The 20,145-nt window shown below is 44.7% G+C and overlaps 1 protein-coding gene across 2 annotated transcripts; it reads right to left on the bottom strand.

Moving 5' to 3' along the window:
* Nucleotides 1-11,080: 11,080 nt before the first annotated feature.
* LOC101399532 (saoe class I histocompatibility antigen, A alpha chain-like) lies at nt 11,081-14,579 on the bottom strand. 2 transcript variants are annotated; one of them, XR_015554051.1, is made up of 8 exons: nt 14,501-14,579; nt 13,953-14,222; nt 13,452-13,727; nt 12,558-12,833; nt 12,335-12,439; nt 11,880-12,118; nt 11,689-11,734; nt 11,081-11,523 (listed from the first exon to the last, which is right to left on the bottom strand). XR_015554051.1 is itself a non-coding variant. In XM_087438223.1 (7 exons), exons 1-6 carry the CDS (start codon nt 14,562-14,564, stop codon nt 11,691-11,693), a joined length of 1,035 nt encoding a protein of 344 aa, XP_087294349.1. In that variant the 5' UTR covers nt 14,565-14,573; the 3' UTR covers nt 11,081-11,523; nt 11,689-11,690. The 2 variants fall into 2 exon arrangements, 1 of the variants encoding a protein (XP_087294349.1); XM_087438223.1 differs by lacking the exon at nt 11,880-12,118 and having other exon boundaries at nt 14,501-14,573.
* Between the last annotated feature and the right edge of the window lie 5,566 nt (nt 14,580-20,145).

The raw sequence follows: 20,145 nt of genomic DNA, 5'->3' as shown, positions 1-20,145 counted from the left end.
TAAAACCAATCCTATTTTCTGCTGGCAGCTGAAATACTCACTGTCTTGCAGTTATGTGCCTGTTCACAAATGTAAAATAGTCTGATGCTGTCTACTTTTTAGTGCTTAGGCTGGAAATCTTGTTCACGGGCCCTTCATTACATCAGGATAGGGATTAGTCCATGGTATAGCTGCAGTCAGAATTCTGGAGAAGCCCTTCAATACATAACTCAAATGTAATTCAAAGGGACATAGACACACATGCCACAGTGCCACATGGCGCATGTGTAAAACAAATCAGGGAATATTCATAGGCAGAGAAGGATCAGAACACACCGATCTCTACTCTCTCATTGTCCCATGGAGGGGTGCACTTAGGCTGGCACAGTGAACTGTATTCCCATGGGCAGCATTGTAGGAGTGAGAATTCCCCAATATCCTCTGCGTATTTACTGGATCAGCAAGACAGAGACAACTGTGTCACTATGACACAAACAGGTCACCGGTCAAAGAACTGAGCTCATTAGAGAGTGGGAGTCCCTGGAGCTCAGTGGCTCCTTCACTGGCCTGTTCTTCTAAAGAATGGGTTCAGACCTGCTGACCAGCTCCCTACTCTGCTAACGAGAGGGTGATTGAAGGATCCTTGAGGGCATATAGCTCTGGGTCTTCTCAACACATTTTCCAGGCTCTGATTATAACTGCTCACTGGGTTCTTGAGTCCCTGCAAAAACCCTCTCCAGCATTTCCAAGAGTACCAAGTGGTTATTTCCAATGTTACCTCTTAATTTTCCATTTTCGTCTCCAATACATTGCCACAACCTATTGATGTTCTTCTGGACAATAAACCTTTTCCACTTTGTTACACTAAACAAGCATAACAGTTTGTTCAATCCATTCTCAATGAAAAAGTTTTATATTTTTTTACCCCTGATAATGGCTTCCAACTCTGCCATGTTTAACCTTTCTTTACTACTGGATAGTGGGTTCCTTAATAATTAGCTGCATGTATTCTATACAGTTACTTTATGTTACCAGTAGAGTCTCACTGCAGTATTAAAAATTAATCCTGTTAAAACTTTAATCTCGAGTTTGATATGAAAATATGAATCCCATACAGTGCTGTATGCCAATTGTATCTCAATAAAACAGACAAAAAAGTGCTACTAAAAAAATGGACACATGGTGTTTTACGCAGATTTAATACATAGTGGAATATATAAATACTGAAATTTTCATTGTTTAAAGATGAGCAAAAAATGTCTTCATTGTGCAAGCAAAAGAATATCAAGTTGCCCAACAGAGGAATAAACTTGGTTTGTCTATGGCCTTTGCTTCTACAGTATTGAAGCCAGAAGATAACGGAGCAACATCTAAAAGAGCTTCAAGGAGAAAAATGTACCTCCAACAAGCTTTTTCCAGTCAAACTGTTGCTCCTATAATAGGGTACCATGTTGACATAATGAACCCTGCCAGGACTCAGATAATATATCACCTGTGGATGCTCTCTGAGCAGGGTTATACTCAAACTTGAGTTCTAAAACAATGAACGATGGATCAGCAAGTTTAAGAACTCCAGATTGAGGAAGTCATGGCTAGAGAAGAGGACAGAAGTATTATTAATGCTAATAAGAGCTACTGTTTTTCAGTGCTCATATGGCCCAAGCACTGTACTGAAACCTGTATATATAGTTTTCAAAATAAATGGAGTTTATTTTGTAAATAGTACCCCAGTTATCTCAGTAGTAGCATTATCTTCATGCCATGTATGAGAAAACCAAGTTCAGACAGCTAAAGCAATTTGTCCAGATAAACTAGTTAGTAAATAGTAGAGCTGGAATTCCAAATCTAGTCAATAAAGTTCCTCAGATTCTCACAATTTATTTTGTTACAATATCTTCACTCTTCTTATGCTTATCTATGTTTTCTAGTTACTTTAAATGAAAGATATATTATTTTTGAAATAAAACACTAATTTTTTTTTAAACAGAAAATATGATTCTTGATAACTTAGTTAGCTTGGTCTTCCATAACAAAATACCATAGACTGGGTGGCTTAAACAATAGATATTTATTTCTCCACAGTTCTGGAGGCTGAGAATACCAAAGTCAAGGCAGATTTGTTCCTGGTGAATGCTCACTTCCTGGTTTGCAGATGGCCACCCTCTCACTGTGTCCTCACATGATGGACAGAGGGACCAAGCTCTCTGGCATCTCTTCTTATAAAGGCACTAATACCATCATGACAGTCTCACCCTCATGACCTCATTTAACTCTAATTATCTCCCAAAAGCCCCATCTCCAAAAACCATCACACTGGGGGCTAGGGCTTCAACATATGAGTTTGACAGAGACACAAATATTCAGTCCATAATACTTGCCTTCTCTTCTCTCCAAAGTAAGCTAGTGCTCTGACCCTGGCTATTGGTTTAAGAGGATATATTAATTATGGTAACATAGTTGTTATAACAAATAAACCCAAAAATTTCATTGGCTTAACACAGTAGTGGTTATTTTTGCCTCTAAACTGCTCAGTGTGGTTCTAATTGAGAAGTATGTTGGGGAGGTTGAGAGGTAGCACTATCTGCTCCACACAATCATTCAGGGATTCAGGTTGACAGCATTGGTACAGCATTGGTACGATATTCATTATGTGTCTCCTAGGGTTGCTGTGGTCATCTTCATCCAGAAGCGTGAAGACAAAGGGCATAGAAGAGTATGTTTATAAATCTTCATTAAAGATCTTATGAAAAATAACACTTTTCTGTACTTTTTTTCCATATAAAAATTTCAAATAGAGATGGTCAGTTTTTTGGTTTTTTACTTTATCATTTTTGTATTTAGGTCATGTTTCGAAAGGCCTTTGATATAACAATGTTATAAAACATTTACTTTGAATTTTCTAGGTGGAGGGGAAGGGGAGAAGAGGGCAGAGGTGGAGGGGAGGAGAAAAGTGAAAGTAAAAGAGGAGGCAGGAGAGATGGGGAGAGGAGAAGAAGAGAAGAATGGCTTGGTGTTCTAGTATACAGAGATCTTGTTTTATAATTTAAAGAATCTCCAGAATTCGTAGGCCAAGGCTTATGTGCTTTGTATAACCCACGAGGTTTCTGGTTCTCCAAAACTGGCTATGTGACAACCAGCAGCTTCCATGAGCTGAAGGCAATTCTCTGGAGAATGGGGCAGCTGTGAGTCTTTAGCAATAACATTGATAGTAGCCAAGGCATGGGTGTACCAAACATTGGTGGGTACCCAAAGTGACTGCTGCAGTCAATCTTTTGCACTAATCAATTCCACTTTCTTCTTACATTAGTTACTCCACGTGGGCACAGCTTCTCCAGAATTCTGGTGGGTCACAATTTGTAGAAAACTTAGCACAGGACAACTAGGACTATTATTGGAATGAAGAAAGACCTTGCTGCAGTTGGTTCCAACACATCACCTCCTCTACCACCCGTTCTAGACTATCCTAAACCTTGGATAACACCTTTGGTGGTCTGGGTAACTATCTCGTGACTTACCCAAATCCCATCCCTGAGGAGTCTGTGCCCGTGGTTTCCAGACCTTTATCACCTATGGTTGCTATTCTGCCCATTTACAACTAAAACTGGACATGAGCATACCAAACAAAGCACTTGTGGATCACCTGAGGGCTAAACATATTCCCTTCGACTCCCCTCATGCTTCTCCTGGTGATTGGGATCATTTATCGTTGTCCATTCACTAACTCATTCCCTTGTCCACTGGTCTTCTGGCATGAGAAGCCCAAAGAAAATAGGTGGCAGCCATAGCTCTAAGTTTAATGGGACTCTTACTGTGTCCCCCGATGGAAGCACCCTCCTCTGGAAACCTGAACTTCTAGAGCAGTAGAGTCTGTTGAGGGGATGGGAGGCACAAACACCCCAAATGCGTTACTGAGAGTGATGTGAGTGGAGTCACTCCTTCTTCCACACTTGGCTGTGAGACACACTTATTCTACCCTTTGAGGTCATAGAATCCTATAATTGCTGCTGGTCTAAACCTTTGTGTACACTTCATCCTGAAGGATAGCACCCATTGTTGCAGGGTGTCATCTTCAGGATTTGCACAGCTGTACTTTCAAGAGGCCCTTCCACTACTCTATCAGCTGGGAGCTTCTGTATGCTATGGTATGGGATGGGATCAGTGGATCTCATGACCATACGCTCACTAACATACTGCCTTTGTTGTAAAGTAGTTTCCTTAGTCCAGGGCACTGTTACATACGGTCCCATGTTAGAAGATCCTATCTATGTGAGCGTTTGGATAATGTTTCTGAATGAGACATTGTGGGAAGGAAGGGCAAATGCATATATGGAATACATGTCAATCCAGATTAGGAGGAATCTTTGATTTTTCCAGGGTGGAAGAAAAGCAATGTTATCAACTTGCCACCAAATGGCAGTTTGGCCTCCACAGGGTTGGTATTGTATTGGAATTTATTTGTTGCTGGAAGGTCACATATCAGTTTTGGCAGTAACTATATCAACTGTGGTAAAAGGGAGCCGTGCATAGTCACCCTCTTTGCCACCTTGGAGACTCTTCATGAGACTGTTGTGCAAGCTTTGTGGTGGTAAGGGCAGAGGCTGGCTAGTCTACTGGCTAAGTCATCCTGTGCACTTGGTAGTTTAGTGTCTCTTGTAGAGTGGATAATTTGTGGTGGGCATGAACACTTGATATAAAAGATCCTAACACTTTGTGTCTACTATATGCCTCTTCCCTAGATATCCTTGTCTCTGATGTAACAGTTGTGCTCCTTCAAGGACCCTGATCAACCAGATAAGCCATGGCCACTGCCTGTGAGTTTGTGCATATTCTTACCTCAGGCCACTGAGGGTGAAGTGCAGTAGGGCTCCAAATGCAGGAGCTTTTGTCACTGTGGAACTGGGGTGTGCCAACTTCCTGGCCATGGATGCATTCACCAACCCAGAAGCTCATCAAATATTGTTCAAGAGTTTTTACAGAGCTTAAGATTCACCTCGCCACCTTCCCAGAGGTCAGTGAGTGGTGCTGCATGTTCCAAACCTCTAAACTCTTGGCCTTTTGGTGACCAGCCCTATCCTGAATCTCTCTTGGGGCCCTACCCTAAGTCACTTTATTTGCATAACCTCTAGTGTGCTAAGAAAGGGGCTCCTTTTGAGTAACAACAGATAATCCTATCACTCAGGATATTCCATGGGTTTTAGGAGCTTTGTGCCAGGAACCAGGGACAGAGACCAAATGTATTTCTTATTTGCTCAATAAGAAATACATTTGTATACTACATTGGTATAATAAGAAACACATGGCTATATTTCTGGGCTCTCCATTCTGTTTCATTGTTCCATGTGTCTGTTTTTATGCAGTATCATACTGTTATGACTACTATAGCTTTGTAATATAGTGTGTAATCAGGAAGTGTGATGCCTCCAGCTTTGCTCTTTTTTCTCAGGATTGCTTTGGCTACTTGTGGTCCTTTGTAGTTCCATAGGAATTCCTTCTTTCTACATTATGATAGAGAGCAGAAGTAACATAGTTGTGGGACAAAATTAAAAGTATAGTCCTATTTGTCCCATGTGAATATAAACAACTCAGATCCTCTTCTTCATAGGTATTCAATGCATTAGGCATATCAATAGTCATTACCACGTACCAGCAATTCTGTAAACCTGCTCTGTTAAAGATATCACATCAACACAGCTGCTATAATTGGTGCTAATTATTGATTAAGTTTCCAGTAGTCCACTATCATTGGTAATGATCCATCCAGTTTTTGCAAGAACTACAGTGGTGAGATAAATGCTTGTGCAATGGGACCATCATCCCTGCATCCTGTAAGTCTTTGAGGATGACATTAACCTCTTCCCTTACCCCCAAGATACAATATTGTTTTCAATTTTCTGTCTTAGCTGAGTTTGGGAGGCTGTTTTGGGGGGCTTCCACTTGGCCTTTCTTACTACAAAGCTGTTATTCCACTGGTCAAAGAACTAATGTGAACTTTCTGCCAGCTATAAATATGTCCATTCCAATTATATATTTGGAAACCAGAGGAATAACCAGGAAGTGGATGTGTGGACACAGAGAACCCACTGAGATTTGGATGAATCTGAGACAGGACTCAAATTATTTCCTGTTCCCCATATGCCTCTTCTCTAATGGGGGTTCATGATGGTGCTTTGGTTCCCCAGATATCAGTGTCAAACTGGACTATGCATCCAGTAGACTTAAAAAGTATCTAAATATTTTCTTTCATCAGTGTATGGAGACCTGAGTAAATGGCCATAGGTACCTTTATGGAAGGACTTGGGGAATTACCACTGTACATAATTGCCAAGGTGTTGTAGGGTACTTCCTCAGGGGACTTAGGCTTTCCTTCAACCAATGCGTTCTGGATCTGAGAATTGGCTCAGGTCTGGAAACTGGGCAGGGGACTGTAATTTTCTACTGGTCAACAAATCTCAGCCTTCAGCTCTTCATTCTTGATCTATTAATTATAATATTAAGCAACACTCTTGTTGGCTGCCCATCTATCTTGACTCCAGAAACACCATGGTCTATTTAGCATTTCCATAAACCCCTTGCAATCAGAATTTCCTGGCTTCCATTCTGACATTGCTGGCTATTTTGGTAATTTTGCCCTTGTTTCTACCTTGCTGCCACCTGTCCTCTGGCTTTCTGGGATCCTGTTTTCCCCATTGCTCCTAGGGTGCCTAGTTCTGTAATATTATCTCCTAGAGTCAGCCCAGCCTACAAAGGACAAAAACAATGAGGTTGGGCCAGCCCCGTTTCTTAGCGGTTAAGTGCACATGCTCCGCTGCTGGCGGCCCGGGTTCGGATGCCAGGCATGCACCGATGCACCGCTTCTCCGGCCATGCAGAGGCTGCGTCCCACATACCGCAACTAGAAGGATGTGCAGCTGTGACATACAACTATCTACTGGGGCTTTGGGGGGAAAAATAAATAAAATAAAATCTTTAAAAAACAAAAAAACAAAAAACAATGAGGTTGATACTCTGTTCACCTGCTCATTCCTTATTGCCTGATAAACAGAGTATCCTTTGGGCCCTTCCAAGGAAAATAGTTACCTGGTGGGTTTTCCAGTTTTATAGAGTAGATTCATAATAGCATGTCCCCTTCTCTGAGCCTTTTGATCTCTTTGTCTACAATCTGTCATGGCATTCTTTGTCTACTTCATTTAATGTGGGCCATCACTTTTTATTTATTAGTTTTATCTCTTTTTTTTATTACCCAAATAAACCATTGCTTATTCAAGTTCTAGATTCAGATCACTACTTCAAAAATTGAAATTTGTCATTCTTTTTCCATCCTTTGCTCCCAACGTCTAACCCCAAAACCTCTACCCTCTTCCCACACTAACACATTCCACACTTAAAGAGTCTTGGTAGGAGAAAGAGACCACCTCCTTCAGTAATAGAGGAAAACCCACTTTCCCAAATATTCTTGCAGATGGACACTGCACAAGTCTCCACCAGCCAGGTGATCACTTGCTGGACTCTGACTCAGAATATGGTGACAGATGGGGCCGGCCCCGTGGCCTAGTGGTTAAGTTCAGCTTGTTCCACTTCAGTGGCCCGGGTTTGCTTCCCAGGCATGGACCTACACCACTCGTTGGCAACGCACATGCAAAATAGAGGAAGATTGGCACAGATGTTAGCTCAGGGTGAATTTTCCTCAGCAAAAAAAAAAGAAAAAAAGAACATGGTAATAGATAGGCTGGGACTGTGCAGAATGCATTTGGCAAAGGTGGTGTGAGTGGCAGTATGTCACCTAGCTGCCAGAAGCAGCAAAGATAGCAGTCTTGGCTGCAGGGTCCAGTGTCCAGCATCAGGAAAGTCAGTGGTACGAGCTGTGACAACTGTGCCCAGCAGCAGGGGAAGTGGTTCCTATGCGGAACTCAACCGAGGGTGGGATTGTGGATTGTGTTCCTGACTGTGTAGCCTCAAGCCTGTACTGTGGCTTTCCCTGAAATAAGAGAAGACTCCTGTTCTGTCTCTGTTTTCTCTCTCTCTCTCTCTCTCTCTATATATATATATATATGTATCTTCATTTATTCTTCAATTAGAACAATTTGGAATCCACTGTTCGCACCAAGGAGCGAGAAATTCATGTAGGGAATAGTTTCAGAGAGCAATAATTCATAGATTTTTTTCCCCTAGTTTTATTGAGATATAAGTGACATATAACATTGTGTAAGTTTAAGGTGTACAACCTGTTGATTTGGTAAATTTATATATTGCAAAATGATTACCACCATAGAGTTAGCTAACTAACACCTGCATCACATCACATAATTACCATTTCTTGTTCATGGACAGAACATTTACGATCTACTCTCTTAGCAACTCAGATTTTCTTCATGCTGAGCTGATAGCCACTTCCTCACCCTTCCACCTGGTTATACCCCATGGTAGAGAAAACAACACATATCTCCCAGGATATCTCTTGCCTTTTTCTTCCTAGGGGAAAAACTTTTAAATGTGGATTTAAGACCTCTCCCCTCCCTTGGTGTTCTCTGAACCACTGATGTGGTTCACAAACTGGCCGAGCACCAGAATTGCCTTTGGGCTTGTTACAAAATACTCAGGCCTCTCCCCAGACCCACCATATTAGAATATTGGGCACAGAGTCCAGGAATCCCTTACTTAACAAGCTACAGGTGAGGCTGATGCACAGCCATGTGAGAATCCTGGTCTACCTTCCTGCTAATAATGTGTGGTCTGAAGACCAGCAGCATCAGCACTTTGTTACAAATGCAGAATCTCATGCTCTACTGCAGACTTGGAATCTTAATGAGATGCCCAGGGGATTCCTGTGTATAGGAAAGTTTGGGATTCCCTGGGTCTCCTGCCTTCTAGATGCAGAACTAGAACTGTGCAGTCTGCTCTGGGTGTGTGGTTTGATCAGATCCCTCAGCACTGGGGGTCCAGGGTTCAGTCCTGGTTCCTTTCTCTTCTATAGTCATCACTCCATTGGTGACCTCATCAGTTCTCAAGGCTTTAAATATCATTTACCTGGCGTCACCTAACAAATCTATTTTTCCAGCCCAGACATCTAACCTAAACTACAGATTCACATATCCAACTGCTAAAACTAACCTCACCTGCATCTAATAGACATCTCTGTTTTAACTTTCCTAATTGGATGTCTAAGACGCTGCTTCCTCACATATGTTTCTTCTAGAGTCTTCCCAAATTTCACTAAAGTCACTACATACTTCTACTTGCACAGTCTGAAATTTGGGGTGTCCTCCTCGATTCCTCTGTCTCATGACCCAGATTTAATCCATTAGGAAATGCTGTAAAGCCCATCTTCAAAATATATCCAGAATCCAATCATTTTCTATTATTTTCTCTGCTCATACTCCCCACAAAGCAAGCAACCTCTCTAGCCTGGGACACAGCACTAGTCTCCTACAGTTTTCTCTGCTGGTTGGCTGCCTTCACCTCTTGATTCTGCACAGCACCAGACTGAGGCTTCTTAAGAGAAGTCACACTAGGTCAATCTTCTGTTCAAAAACATCTTGTAACTCCACATCTTACTCAGAGAAAAGTCAAAAGCCTCCTAATATCCTCCAGGCTTACATGATCTGTGTGTACATGGACCTCATCTCAATTACTCTCTGCTCAAGCCATACTGCCGTCCTCGCTCTTCCCAGAGCACAGACACACTCCTACTCTAGTGCATTTGCACTGGAGGCTCCCCCAACTGGAAAAAATTAATGAGACACCCTCGTGGACAAATCATGTCCTTCAAATCTTTACTCATCACCTTACCAGTGAGGTCTACACTAACCACCCTAGTAAAAAGCCATCTTCCCTGTCCCCACACACTTATACTCTGGGTCACCTTTCTCAAAGCACTTACAACTTCTAACATAAACACTTCCCTTATTTACTATGCTCATAGAACATAGTCTGCCCCTTATCACTAGAACACATGTTCCACAAGGCTGGTAATTTTTGCCTGTTTTTAGTTCACTGAGGTTTCCTGGATGCAAAAATAATTTGCCATATATCTGGCAAATGACAATTATCAGTTGAATGAATGATCAGTGTAGAGCACCTCTCTATGCTAGAGACAGTATCTTTATTAATGTAACCTCAGGCCACACGCTATTTTGTGGTAGGTATAGCACAATGTCCACTCACACTGACATAAATGCCACCTGTACTTTTCTCACAAGTGCTGTTCTGCCCCCCTCCTCCCTCTTTCCAGCTCCTACTTCCCACACAAACCCTCCTCCACACTATAGCACACAACTATATTACTTTCTTTAGAAAAGACATACCTAGGCTTATGGGTTCTCTTTTCCAAACAAGTGTAAATCTAAATTAAACTCTGCTTTATAAATCCATGAGTTTGGATCAGAGCTAGCACTAGGATTACTAGAGCTATGGGCAGAGACAGGCGGCAGGCTGCAGAGACAACAGAAACCCAACGGGAATTTAATCTAAAGATGAGAAACTATCAGATCCTTCCTTTCTGTAACTCCAGAATCTGGTCTTCAAAAAAAGATGGGGAAAGATGGAAAGAATATTCCAGAAAACAACCCTAGAAGGAGGGTAAGAGCTGGAAAAGTCCAAAAATTCATCTCTCGATACCACAGAGTTTCCTGTGTGTAGGGACCACCTGTGCCTTCTGGGGTCAATGACAGCCAAAATGACTCCTGCTGCTGTCAGAGGCTGAGGACACTCAGATAACAATGAGACCAGAACTTGTACACAAAAACAAGAACAGGCCTAATTCTCCACAGAAACAGAGAAAAAAATAAACATCCAAAAGGGGGGCTGAGGGCCAGACTCAGGCCTGAGACTAGGCTGACCTGGCCGCACGAAGTCCTCACTGCCCGTGGTCCTAGACACATGACAAGGCCCGTGTGATGTGCAAGTCCCTGTGATTATAGGTCCTGGATCGACAAGGTTCTTCTACTGAAGGGACAAGGACAAAGGAGTAGAGAGATGACCCAACTGAGGAGTGACCATGTTAAAGCTCACGATGCAATGAGCACTCAGTGGGCACAGGCCCCGTGCACGCTCAGCTTCTCACAGCCTTCTCCTGTCCCCACCTGCAACAGACTCACACAAACATGCACATTCTGGAAGATTCTCTGTGCTTCCATTTATTTCCTGTCTCAAACTTTAGGAATGTTCTCCTTTATTAACCCATCAACCTTACAAGACAGGAATTAGGAAAAAATTCACAACCAGAGTCTTATTTTCAATAAGTAAGTAAGAAGTTGCTCAATGCAATGCTCAGTGCAACATGAAGTTAAGACAGGGATGGAGACTGCACAGCCCCACCTCTGCTGGAACCAGAAAGTTATCAGGGAAGAGAACAAGGTCAGTGTGCAGAGGGGGTGGTGGTGCAGAGGGTATAGGCCAGTCTTCCCACTTCCTCACATTGTGCTAATAGGAACGTAGACACATTCAGATGCCAGCTGCAGAAAGAGAAGTCAGGGAATCTTGTAGTCACAAAGCGGGGGTGTGAACAAATCTTGCATCCCTCAGTCCCCCACAAGGCAGCTGTCTCACGCTGTGAAAGAAAATAATCATGAACAGATTCAGGTCAGTCACATAAGTGTTGACATTCTCAACAGCCCACTGCATGCTCAATATGTCCCACTCAAAGAATTCCCATAACCCACGCATGTCCTGTCTCCCTAACACCTCTCCCACTTCAGGCCCTACAGGGTCTCACCTTTAGAATCCGTGAGACACATCAGACCCCTGGGCACTGTCACCGCCTGGAGTAGAACAAAACAGGATGTGGTCAGAGCCCACAGGAGATGAGACTAAACGAGGAACTACGGGGTGGGTGAGCTTCCCCCATGGGCTCTCGTCTACACTATCCCAAGGGTCTCAGGCATCAACCCCTGACTCAAACCTTACCTGCAGCCTGAGTGTAGCTCCCTCTTTTTTCACTTGTGGGAAGAAAACAGGGGGAGGCCTGGGTCATGAGATCCCAGAGGAACCTCCTAGTCCTGGACCACAGGGAAGTTTCCAGAACCACGACTGAAGACTCAGAAAAGGATCGGGAAATGTGAAGAAAAGAGACGTGTGGGGACTGGACCAATGGCCCTCCTGGAGCTCTGTCTTCAGCACGGACCTTTCTCTGTGACCTTCAACTGCTGGAAATCAGGTTCCCAGCACCAGAATTATCAAGGTGAAAAAATCTTTTGTTTTCACAAATGCTTTACACAAGACTGTTAGCAATCAGCTCCAGAGTGGCAAACACATGTGTGTGGATGATACTTCCCATTAACGAGGCAGGGAAAACTTCTACCTGGGGCTTGAAACTCCTCAGTGGGACAAGAAAACTCATATCCCCCCACTCCCCACCCTACCTGAGTGCTTTTTCCTCCATATCACAGCTCCAGCCACCACAGCTCCAAGGAGAACCAGGCCAATAACGATGCCCATGATGGGAATGGTGGGCTGAGGAGGCAGATCTGTGAAGGGAAAGGAAGGTGAGGGGCTCTGACCTCAGGCTTGAGTCCTGACCTTGCTGAAGGTCTTAGAAGGGCTTCTGCTTTCCCTGAGCAGAGGGCCTCCTCATCCCCCTCTTACCCCATCTCAGGGTGAGGCCCTCAGGCAGCCCCTTGTGCTGCACATGGCACGTGTATCTCTGCTCCTCTCCAGAAGGCACAACCACAGCTGCCCACTTCTGGAAGGTCCCGTCGCCCGCAGGCCTGGTGTCCACAAGCTTTGTGTCCTGGGTCAGGTCCTCCCCATCATGCTGCCAGGTCAGGGTGATCTCTGCAGGGTAGAAGCCCAGGGCCCAGCACCTCAGGGTAACCTCACTGCCAGAGTTGGGGTGGTGGGTCACATGTCCTTTTGGGGGTTCTGAGGAGGAAGAATCAGAAAATTCACACTTTGGTTACCTCCATGGGCCACGAAAGCAGCACTCACGTGAGGATCCTGAGAATGGACAGGACAGTTGGTTTAGCAGGAGGAAGCACAAAACCAAGACACCAGCTTGGACTTTGGGATCTGGGATAACCTCCTATTGCTTGGAAAGTTCTAGAATCAGGGTGAGACCCGAGGGTAGGAGGCTCCAGGTCTCTAAACAGGAGAACACAGACTTCTGGTCCTGATCTGGGTGGAGGGTGAATGACTCAGAAAAGTCGGAGTAGGACCTGCAAAGATGTTCTGAGGCTGAGAACAAAGCCTTGGGAGAGCAAGTCATGGTTCACAAGATGCCTGCCAGGGTCAAAGGGAACCAGCGATGAGTGACTTCAGGGATGGTCTCCCCTTCTATTCCTGAAGAAACTGGATTCTTTAACTGTCCTTTAAAGAAGGGTGGGCCCTCTGGGCAAGTCATTAGTACAGAATACGAAAACCTGGGTGGATTCCTCCCTCTCCCGATGGGCGGTATTCTGACATGGATCCCATTTCCTCCCCTCTCTGTGGGATGCCAGCCCAGCCCAAGGGGAGATCTGGAGGCCCCGCGGTCCCTCGTACCCGCGCGCTGCAGCGTCTCCTTCCCGTTCTCCAGGTATCTGAGGAGCCACTCCACGCAGGTGCCCTCCAGGTACTTCCTCCTCTGCTCCGCCACACCGGCCGCCTCCCACTTGCGCCGGGTGATCTGAGCCGCCGTGTCCGCCGCGGTCCAGGAGCGCAGGTCCTCGTTCAGGAAGATGTAATCGGCGCCGTCGTAGGCGGACTGACTGTACCCGCGGAGGAAGCGCCGGTTCGGCCCCACGTCGCAGCCGTACATCCACTGGAGGGTGTGAGACCCTGACCCCGCCCCGCGGTCAGCCCTGCACCCGCTCCGACCACCCTGCAGTGATTAAACCTAAACTGAAAATGAAATCGGGTAAAAGTCCCCGCCGGCTCTTCCCGGGTCGGGGGTCCGGGCGGGTCCCGCAGCCTTGAGGTGAATCTCGGACCCGGAGACTCGGGGAGACCCCGGCGTCCGTGGGGGTGGGGGTCGTGAGCTGGACCCGGGCTCGCGTCGCTCACCGGCCTCGCTCTGGTTGTAGTAGCCGCGGATGTTGTTCAGGCCCACTCGGCAATTCTGTGCGCAGCCCTTGGCCTTCCGCGTCTGCTCTTCCCAATACTCCGGACCCTCCTGCTCCATCCACGGCGCCCGCGGCTCCGTCCTCGGACTCGCGGCGTCGCTGTCGAACCGCACGAACTGCGTGTAGTCCACGTAGCCGACGGCGATGAAGCGGGGCTCCCCGCGGCCGGGCCGGGACACGGCGGTGCCGAAATACCTCAGGGAGTGGGAGCCTGGGGGCGGGGAGGGGCTGAGACCCGGCCCGACCCTCCTCCCGGCGGGTCCCCAGGTCCGAGGTTGATCGGGTAGGGGGCAAGGGGGTCTGTGACGGAAAATGGGGGCCGAGGCGGAGAAGGGTGGGGACTTGGGAGGTCAGGACGGAGCGGGGTCAAGGGTGGAGTAGGGGGTCCGGGCAGGTGTCGGCGGAGACGCGCCTCTCCAGACGCTCCCTCCGCGCGGTCCCCTCGCCCCGCCCCCCGCAGAGGCCGTTTCCTCCCGACCCCGCGCTCACCCGCCCAGGTCTCGGTCAGGACCAGGGTCCCCGAGAGCAGCAGGAGGGACATTCGGCGCGCCATGACCCGGCTTCTCTGGGTCTGGGGAGAATGTGAGTTGGGCTGGTCGGTGAGGACTTTATAACCAGGAACCGCGAAGACGCTGATTGGCTTCTCTAGAAACCGGACACGCAAACTGGAATGAGAACTGGGGCGGTGTCATAAGTCTCCAGATAGGAGGACCCCTGAACACAGGTTCTAAGAGGAAAGAGGTGAAACTCTGGGATATGGTGACTCCCCAACACTGACCTTCCCCGCCCCAGACACCGCCCTTGGGTTGAGACCCTGAGAGCCATGTCCTGGGACCTGAGACTTGGCCCTGACCCCTCTCCTCCTGCACCGAGAGCTCTTCGTCACACTGTCTCCCTGAGTCCTGGCCCAGGAGCTGTTGGAGTCAGCGATTCTCAAGCATTTTGGTTTCAGGGTATCTATCAAGTCTTACAAATTAGTGAGGACCCCAAGGATAATTTTGTTATGTTGGTTATATCTATCAATGTTTACTGTACTAGGAATAAAAGTTTTTAACTATTTTTATTAATTTAAATGAATAACATTCATAATCCATTGCAAGTTAACAGAAATAATGTTTTTTTGTGTGTGAAAAATGACTGTTTCCCAAAATAAATGAGGTAGTGAGAAGAGTGGATCTTTTTACATTTCTGCAAGTCTCTGTTTTGTCTGTCTCATTAGAATACCACTGGGTTTTCATATTTGCTCTGCATTTAATGTTATTTTGGCTCAAGTATATAAAAAAAAATACAGTGTCACAGAAATATGTGGGAGTAGTATATTTTTAATAACCTTTTCAGATAATTGTGAATATTCAACTTTGATAGTAAAATAAAAATGCACAAGTGATAGTTTCTCAAGTGTTATTTGCGAAGTGGAACCTGAAACAATACCATCGAATATTTCCTATTCTGTTACATTAAAATCCACAGAACTATTTTGGGTATTGAATGGCTCTTGTACTAATGTATGAAGTAATGCATTGTTTCACTAAGTCATACAGATTTTCCCATGTTGATGTATTTTACTACAAATTATCAAAATATCACCTTTGTTAATGTTACTACAGACCCCAACAGGAAAGTTTGTCAGTACTGGGAAGCTGTCAAGCCTACCTGGTGGGACACAAGTTTTCCAAAATTCTGGTTTTCTCTTGAGAGCTTCCAATTTATCAAGGCAATAAGTAGTATCAGTTGTTACCTGTCGATTGATTGTCTTGAAGGGAGACAGACGCTCACATTCATTTTGAGAAAGTGTGTGCCAATTAACCAAGTCTAAATAATCAGAGTTTCTGTCATTGATTCTATGATGTAAAAATGGTATTCCATAAAAAAGAGCCTACCTCACCTCACACAAATTATTTTCATTGGGACACAGTACTTGGGAATGTAGCAGAAGGGCTTTATGAGTACTTCCCACGTCACCATGTAAGATATTTTTAAAATGTGGATTTAAGGATAACGATTTCGTAAAGACAATTTGTAATGCTTCAACCAGGAGTGTTTTTTTTTTTTTTATTTTGAGGAAAATCAGCCCTGAGCTAACATCCATGCCAATCCTCCTCTTTTTGCTGAAGAAGAGCGGCCCTGAGCTAACATCTGTTGTCAATCCTCCTCCTCTTTTTTTCCCCCCTTTTTCTCCGCAAAGCCCCAGTAGATAGTTGTATGTCATAGTTGCACATCCTTCTAGTTGCTGTATGTGGGATGCCCCCTCAGCATGGCCGGACAAGCAGTGAGTCGGTGTGCACCAGGGATCCGAACCCGTGCCGCCAGTAGCGGAGCAAGCGCACTTAACCGCTAAGCCCTGGGGCCGGCCCCTCAACCAGGATGTTTTGAAGTAAAAGTGTTTTTTGTTTTGTTTTGTTTTGTTTTCCTGCAAGTAAGTGGTGGTGAAAATAACTACTATTGCAGGTTGGTACCATAACCTCCATTCTTACTCAATTTTACCCCAGTGCAAATGTCAACATAGTGAAAAGGCAAATGATGTCTAGTAATATTGTGAAAATAGTTTTGACCTCATGGATCCCGTGGAAGGGTCTCAGTGACTTCAAGGGTTCCACAGACCACAGTTTGGGAACTGCTATTCTGGATAAACCAGAGAGAGTCACCCAACTGGTCCTCACCTTTGCCTCGTCTTCATTTCCCAGAATTCCTCTCCCTGAGTTTGGACTCCCAGCCTCCCAAAACTTAGTTTAGAGCATTGCCCCTGGTCTCCTCTAGAAGAGAAATCACCAGCCAGAAATTTGATGGCAGAGAGTGCCTTAGTCTGGGAAAAGTGGTGGAAGGACAGACACTTCCCCTTTGGAACTGGGAACAGTTTGTGCCTGAAGGCACTAGACCCACTGATAAACTGTTCTGGTTTTGTTGTACACTGGCTTACTGTGTATTCATATCTCAGACAGAAATCTGACGTATCTCTAAGAGAAATAATATTGGCCCTTTTGTTTTACATAGCTAATGTATCTGACTTGAGGCCCACAAAGTATGAAGAGCATAGAATGGTCTATGATGAAGGAATTGTTCTATATCTGTACTGTCCAATATGGGAGCCACTAGCTACATGTGGTGTCTGAAGTACAGGTGTATACATCTGTGGAACAGGGGCCTGGGTCTCTGGGGCTCACTGCAGTGACTGGAGGTGGGGTGGAGGAGTAGCACAGCAGCAGCATGGGCCCTGGGATGACAAGGTGCAGCAGTCACTTGGGTCCAGGGGGCAGAGTGCAGTGACAGCAGGCCTTTGGGATGGCAGGTCAAAGTCAGGACTTAAGACCCAGGAGGACAATCGTAGAACAGCAGCAGAAAGGCCTAGTGATGGCCTCTTAAACCGCCTGTAAGGACTTAGAGGCCAGGGTGCAGAGCAGCAGCAGAGCAGCTGCAGTAGTGTTGAGTCAAAGCCATGACTTGGGACATGGAGGCAGGGGCTCAGAGCAGCAGCAGCTCCAGTTAGGTCCTGTACATGACCAGCCCCTGTGGCATCCTGAACCCAGAGAGTGGACACTGCTGCAACTGGGGTCTCTGTGGTAGGTCTCACTGCAGCGACAGCTCTAACCCCAGAAAGGAGACATAGTGGTGGGACTCTGAGAGCTCTGTCAACTGGGATCAGCGTTGGTGAAGACTACTGGGCGTTCTTGGTAGCAAAGAGTGCAAACGTCCATTGAGGTGAGGCTTGCTGGGGTTCTCCTGCTTTCTTTTTCTCCATAGGGTGAAATCCCTCTGAGGGGATCCCGCTTGGCACTGAGCTGCTCTGGACAGGGGAGTGGAGGGATGCAGGTAAAATGCTTTCTATGTGCCATCCTCAGCTTTTGAGCAGCGCAGGGTTTCTGCTGCTTCTTCCTGTAGTACAGAGCTTTCCCAGAACTATTTTACAGTTTGTAGTTTATTGATTATTTTTGCTGTTTTTTGTGGGGAAAAAGAGTTTTGGGACCTCCTCACTCTTCATCTTGCTGACAGCATCTCTTCACACCCAAGATTTTAACCAACTGTGTGGGTATGGGAAATGCTCCCACTAATTATTTGTTCACAAAAGACAGTAAAGAGGAGGTGCTGAGAAACACATACTACATTTTTGAGAGAAATTGAAGGGATCACTCTTCTGATAAGTTTTGCAAACTCTACTTAAATAGTAGTCAAGCAGTATGCTTGGTTAAAATGTTCCTGGATTTAGGGATTTTTGGAAAAATGTTTCAGGATATGTTTGTCAAAACTGTCTTTTGCTATCTTTTGCTAGAGATCTGTAATGTTGTTCAAGTTAAATATTGTAATAAAAATATACCACTTACTGTGAGAAATATTTTAAATGAATGCAATTAAATCTTTGTGACGTGAGCAGCAAGCTGCATCCCAGGGATACACACAGATTCTATCTTTTGTAGCTTCATCATGTGGTACAGGCAGGAGGTCTTAAGAGGTCAGCTCTGGAGTAGGTATTTCTGGGTTCAAAACCCATTTCTAGCACTTACTAGCTGGAAACCATTTGAAAGTTACTTAACATTTTCATATAACAGTTATTTTAAAATGGAGATGATAATAACATCTGCCTCAGCATTAGTGTGAGGTTTACAGTAGATAATCTGTATAAAGCATTTAGATCAAATTTGATACTAAGTACTTAATAAATGCTAACCATTGTAATAGCAACACTTGTGTAAGTAAAGCAGGTTTACTGTGTTGAGAATTGAAGTCATTTCTTTCAAAAAATAGAATAAATAATACTTGATGTCATGAAAGAAAATATCACAAAATTGTTTCCACTTGTTTATTTACAAAATGGGTCTTCATGGTCTCCATATTCACCTAAAACCTTAATCAAAAGGCTTGACATTGTTTAGCTGATGCACTTGCATACAATGAAAGACTGCATATAAGTGGCATTTAACCAGAAAATGTAATCAAAATACAATTATGGGAAGTAAATAGGTTGTCTGTAGCCCCAGATGTATGTCACGTTAGACAATTGACCATACTACTGTAATGTGTATTTAATGTCATAGCTTTAATTATATTTCAAAAGTTGTACAGGGATTAAGAAATTATACCAAGTATACTCTAAATCTCCTAAATGAAAAAAAATTAATCATTTCAGTCTACATGTTCATTATAGAAAAAGTAGAAAATACGAATGTTCACACAGAAAAAAAATCTCTAGGCAATCCTACCACCCAGTCATAATCTTTGGCTGAACTTTGGAAGGGAAAAGTGTACAGTCAGGGAATAGGTTTCAAAGATTATTTGCAAGCAAATGCAAGCATGCACATTCTTTTTAATTCTGTTGTCTCTCTCTCCACCTTGACTTGATTTCTTTGGGCTTGATTCTGTGTCTAATGGACACTGTGTGTTAAATGTAGGAGGGAAATGGTGCCCTTGCATAGAAGGAGATGGGGAACAAAAGACTGAGTATATATTGGAGAGAGGACATTGGATAAACGACGACACATCTCCTTCTCTTTTAGAAGACAAAATAAGAGAGAATTGGATCAAATTGTAAGATGGTAGCATTACGTTTGATACCAGGAAAGATATATTGGCTTTGAGGGTAGGGAGATTCACAAATGGGGTTCTAGGGAAGTGGATTAACTGTTTTTTTTTGTAGTGACTGCTGTCAGGTACTTTACATATATTATTTAATGTAGTGCTATAGCAGCCCTTTGAAGGCCACACTATTTCTTTCTTTTTTTTTTTTTTTTTTGGTGGGGAAGATTAGCCCTGAGCTTATGTCTGTTGCCAATCCTCCTCTTTGTGCTGAGGAAGATTGGCCCTGGGCTAACATTCATGCCCATCTTCCTCTACTTTATATGTGGAACACCTGCCACAGCGTGGCTTGATAAGCGATGTGTAGGTCCACACCTGGGATCCGAACCTGCAAACCCCAGGCTGCTAGAGCGGAGCATGCGAAGTTAACCACTCTGCCGCGGGCCAGCCCCTATTCCCTTCTTTTTAGAGGCAATGAAAGTGAGAGTCAGAGAAGTAAAGCATTATGTCCAAGTTAACATATTTATTGAGTGGAAAAGGGGAGATGTGAACTTAGGTCTCATCTGTTTCTTAAGCTGTTGTGAGGGATAAATTCAGGTCTGAAGATGACACATTTTGGGGAACGCTTT

This window comes from Ceratotherium simum, chromosome 13, assembly GCF_057802395.1.
Source record: "Ceratotherium simum simum isolate JZ-2026a chromosome 13, ASM5780239v1, whole genome shotgun sequence".
Taxonomy (NCBI): domain Eukaryota; kingdom Metazoa; phylum Chordata; class Mammalia; order Perissodactyla; family Rhinocerotidae; genus Ceratotherium; species Ceratotherium simum.
The sequence above is the reverse complement of the archived record's forward strand: the minus strand, read 5'-3'. Positions and strand labels throughout refer to the sequence as shown.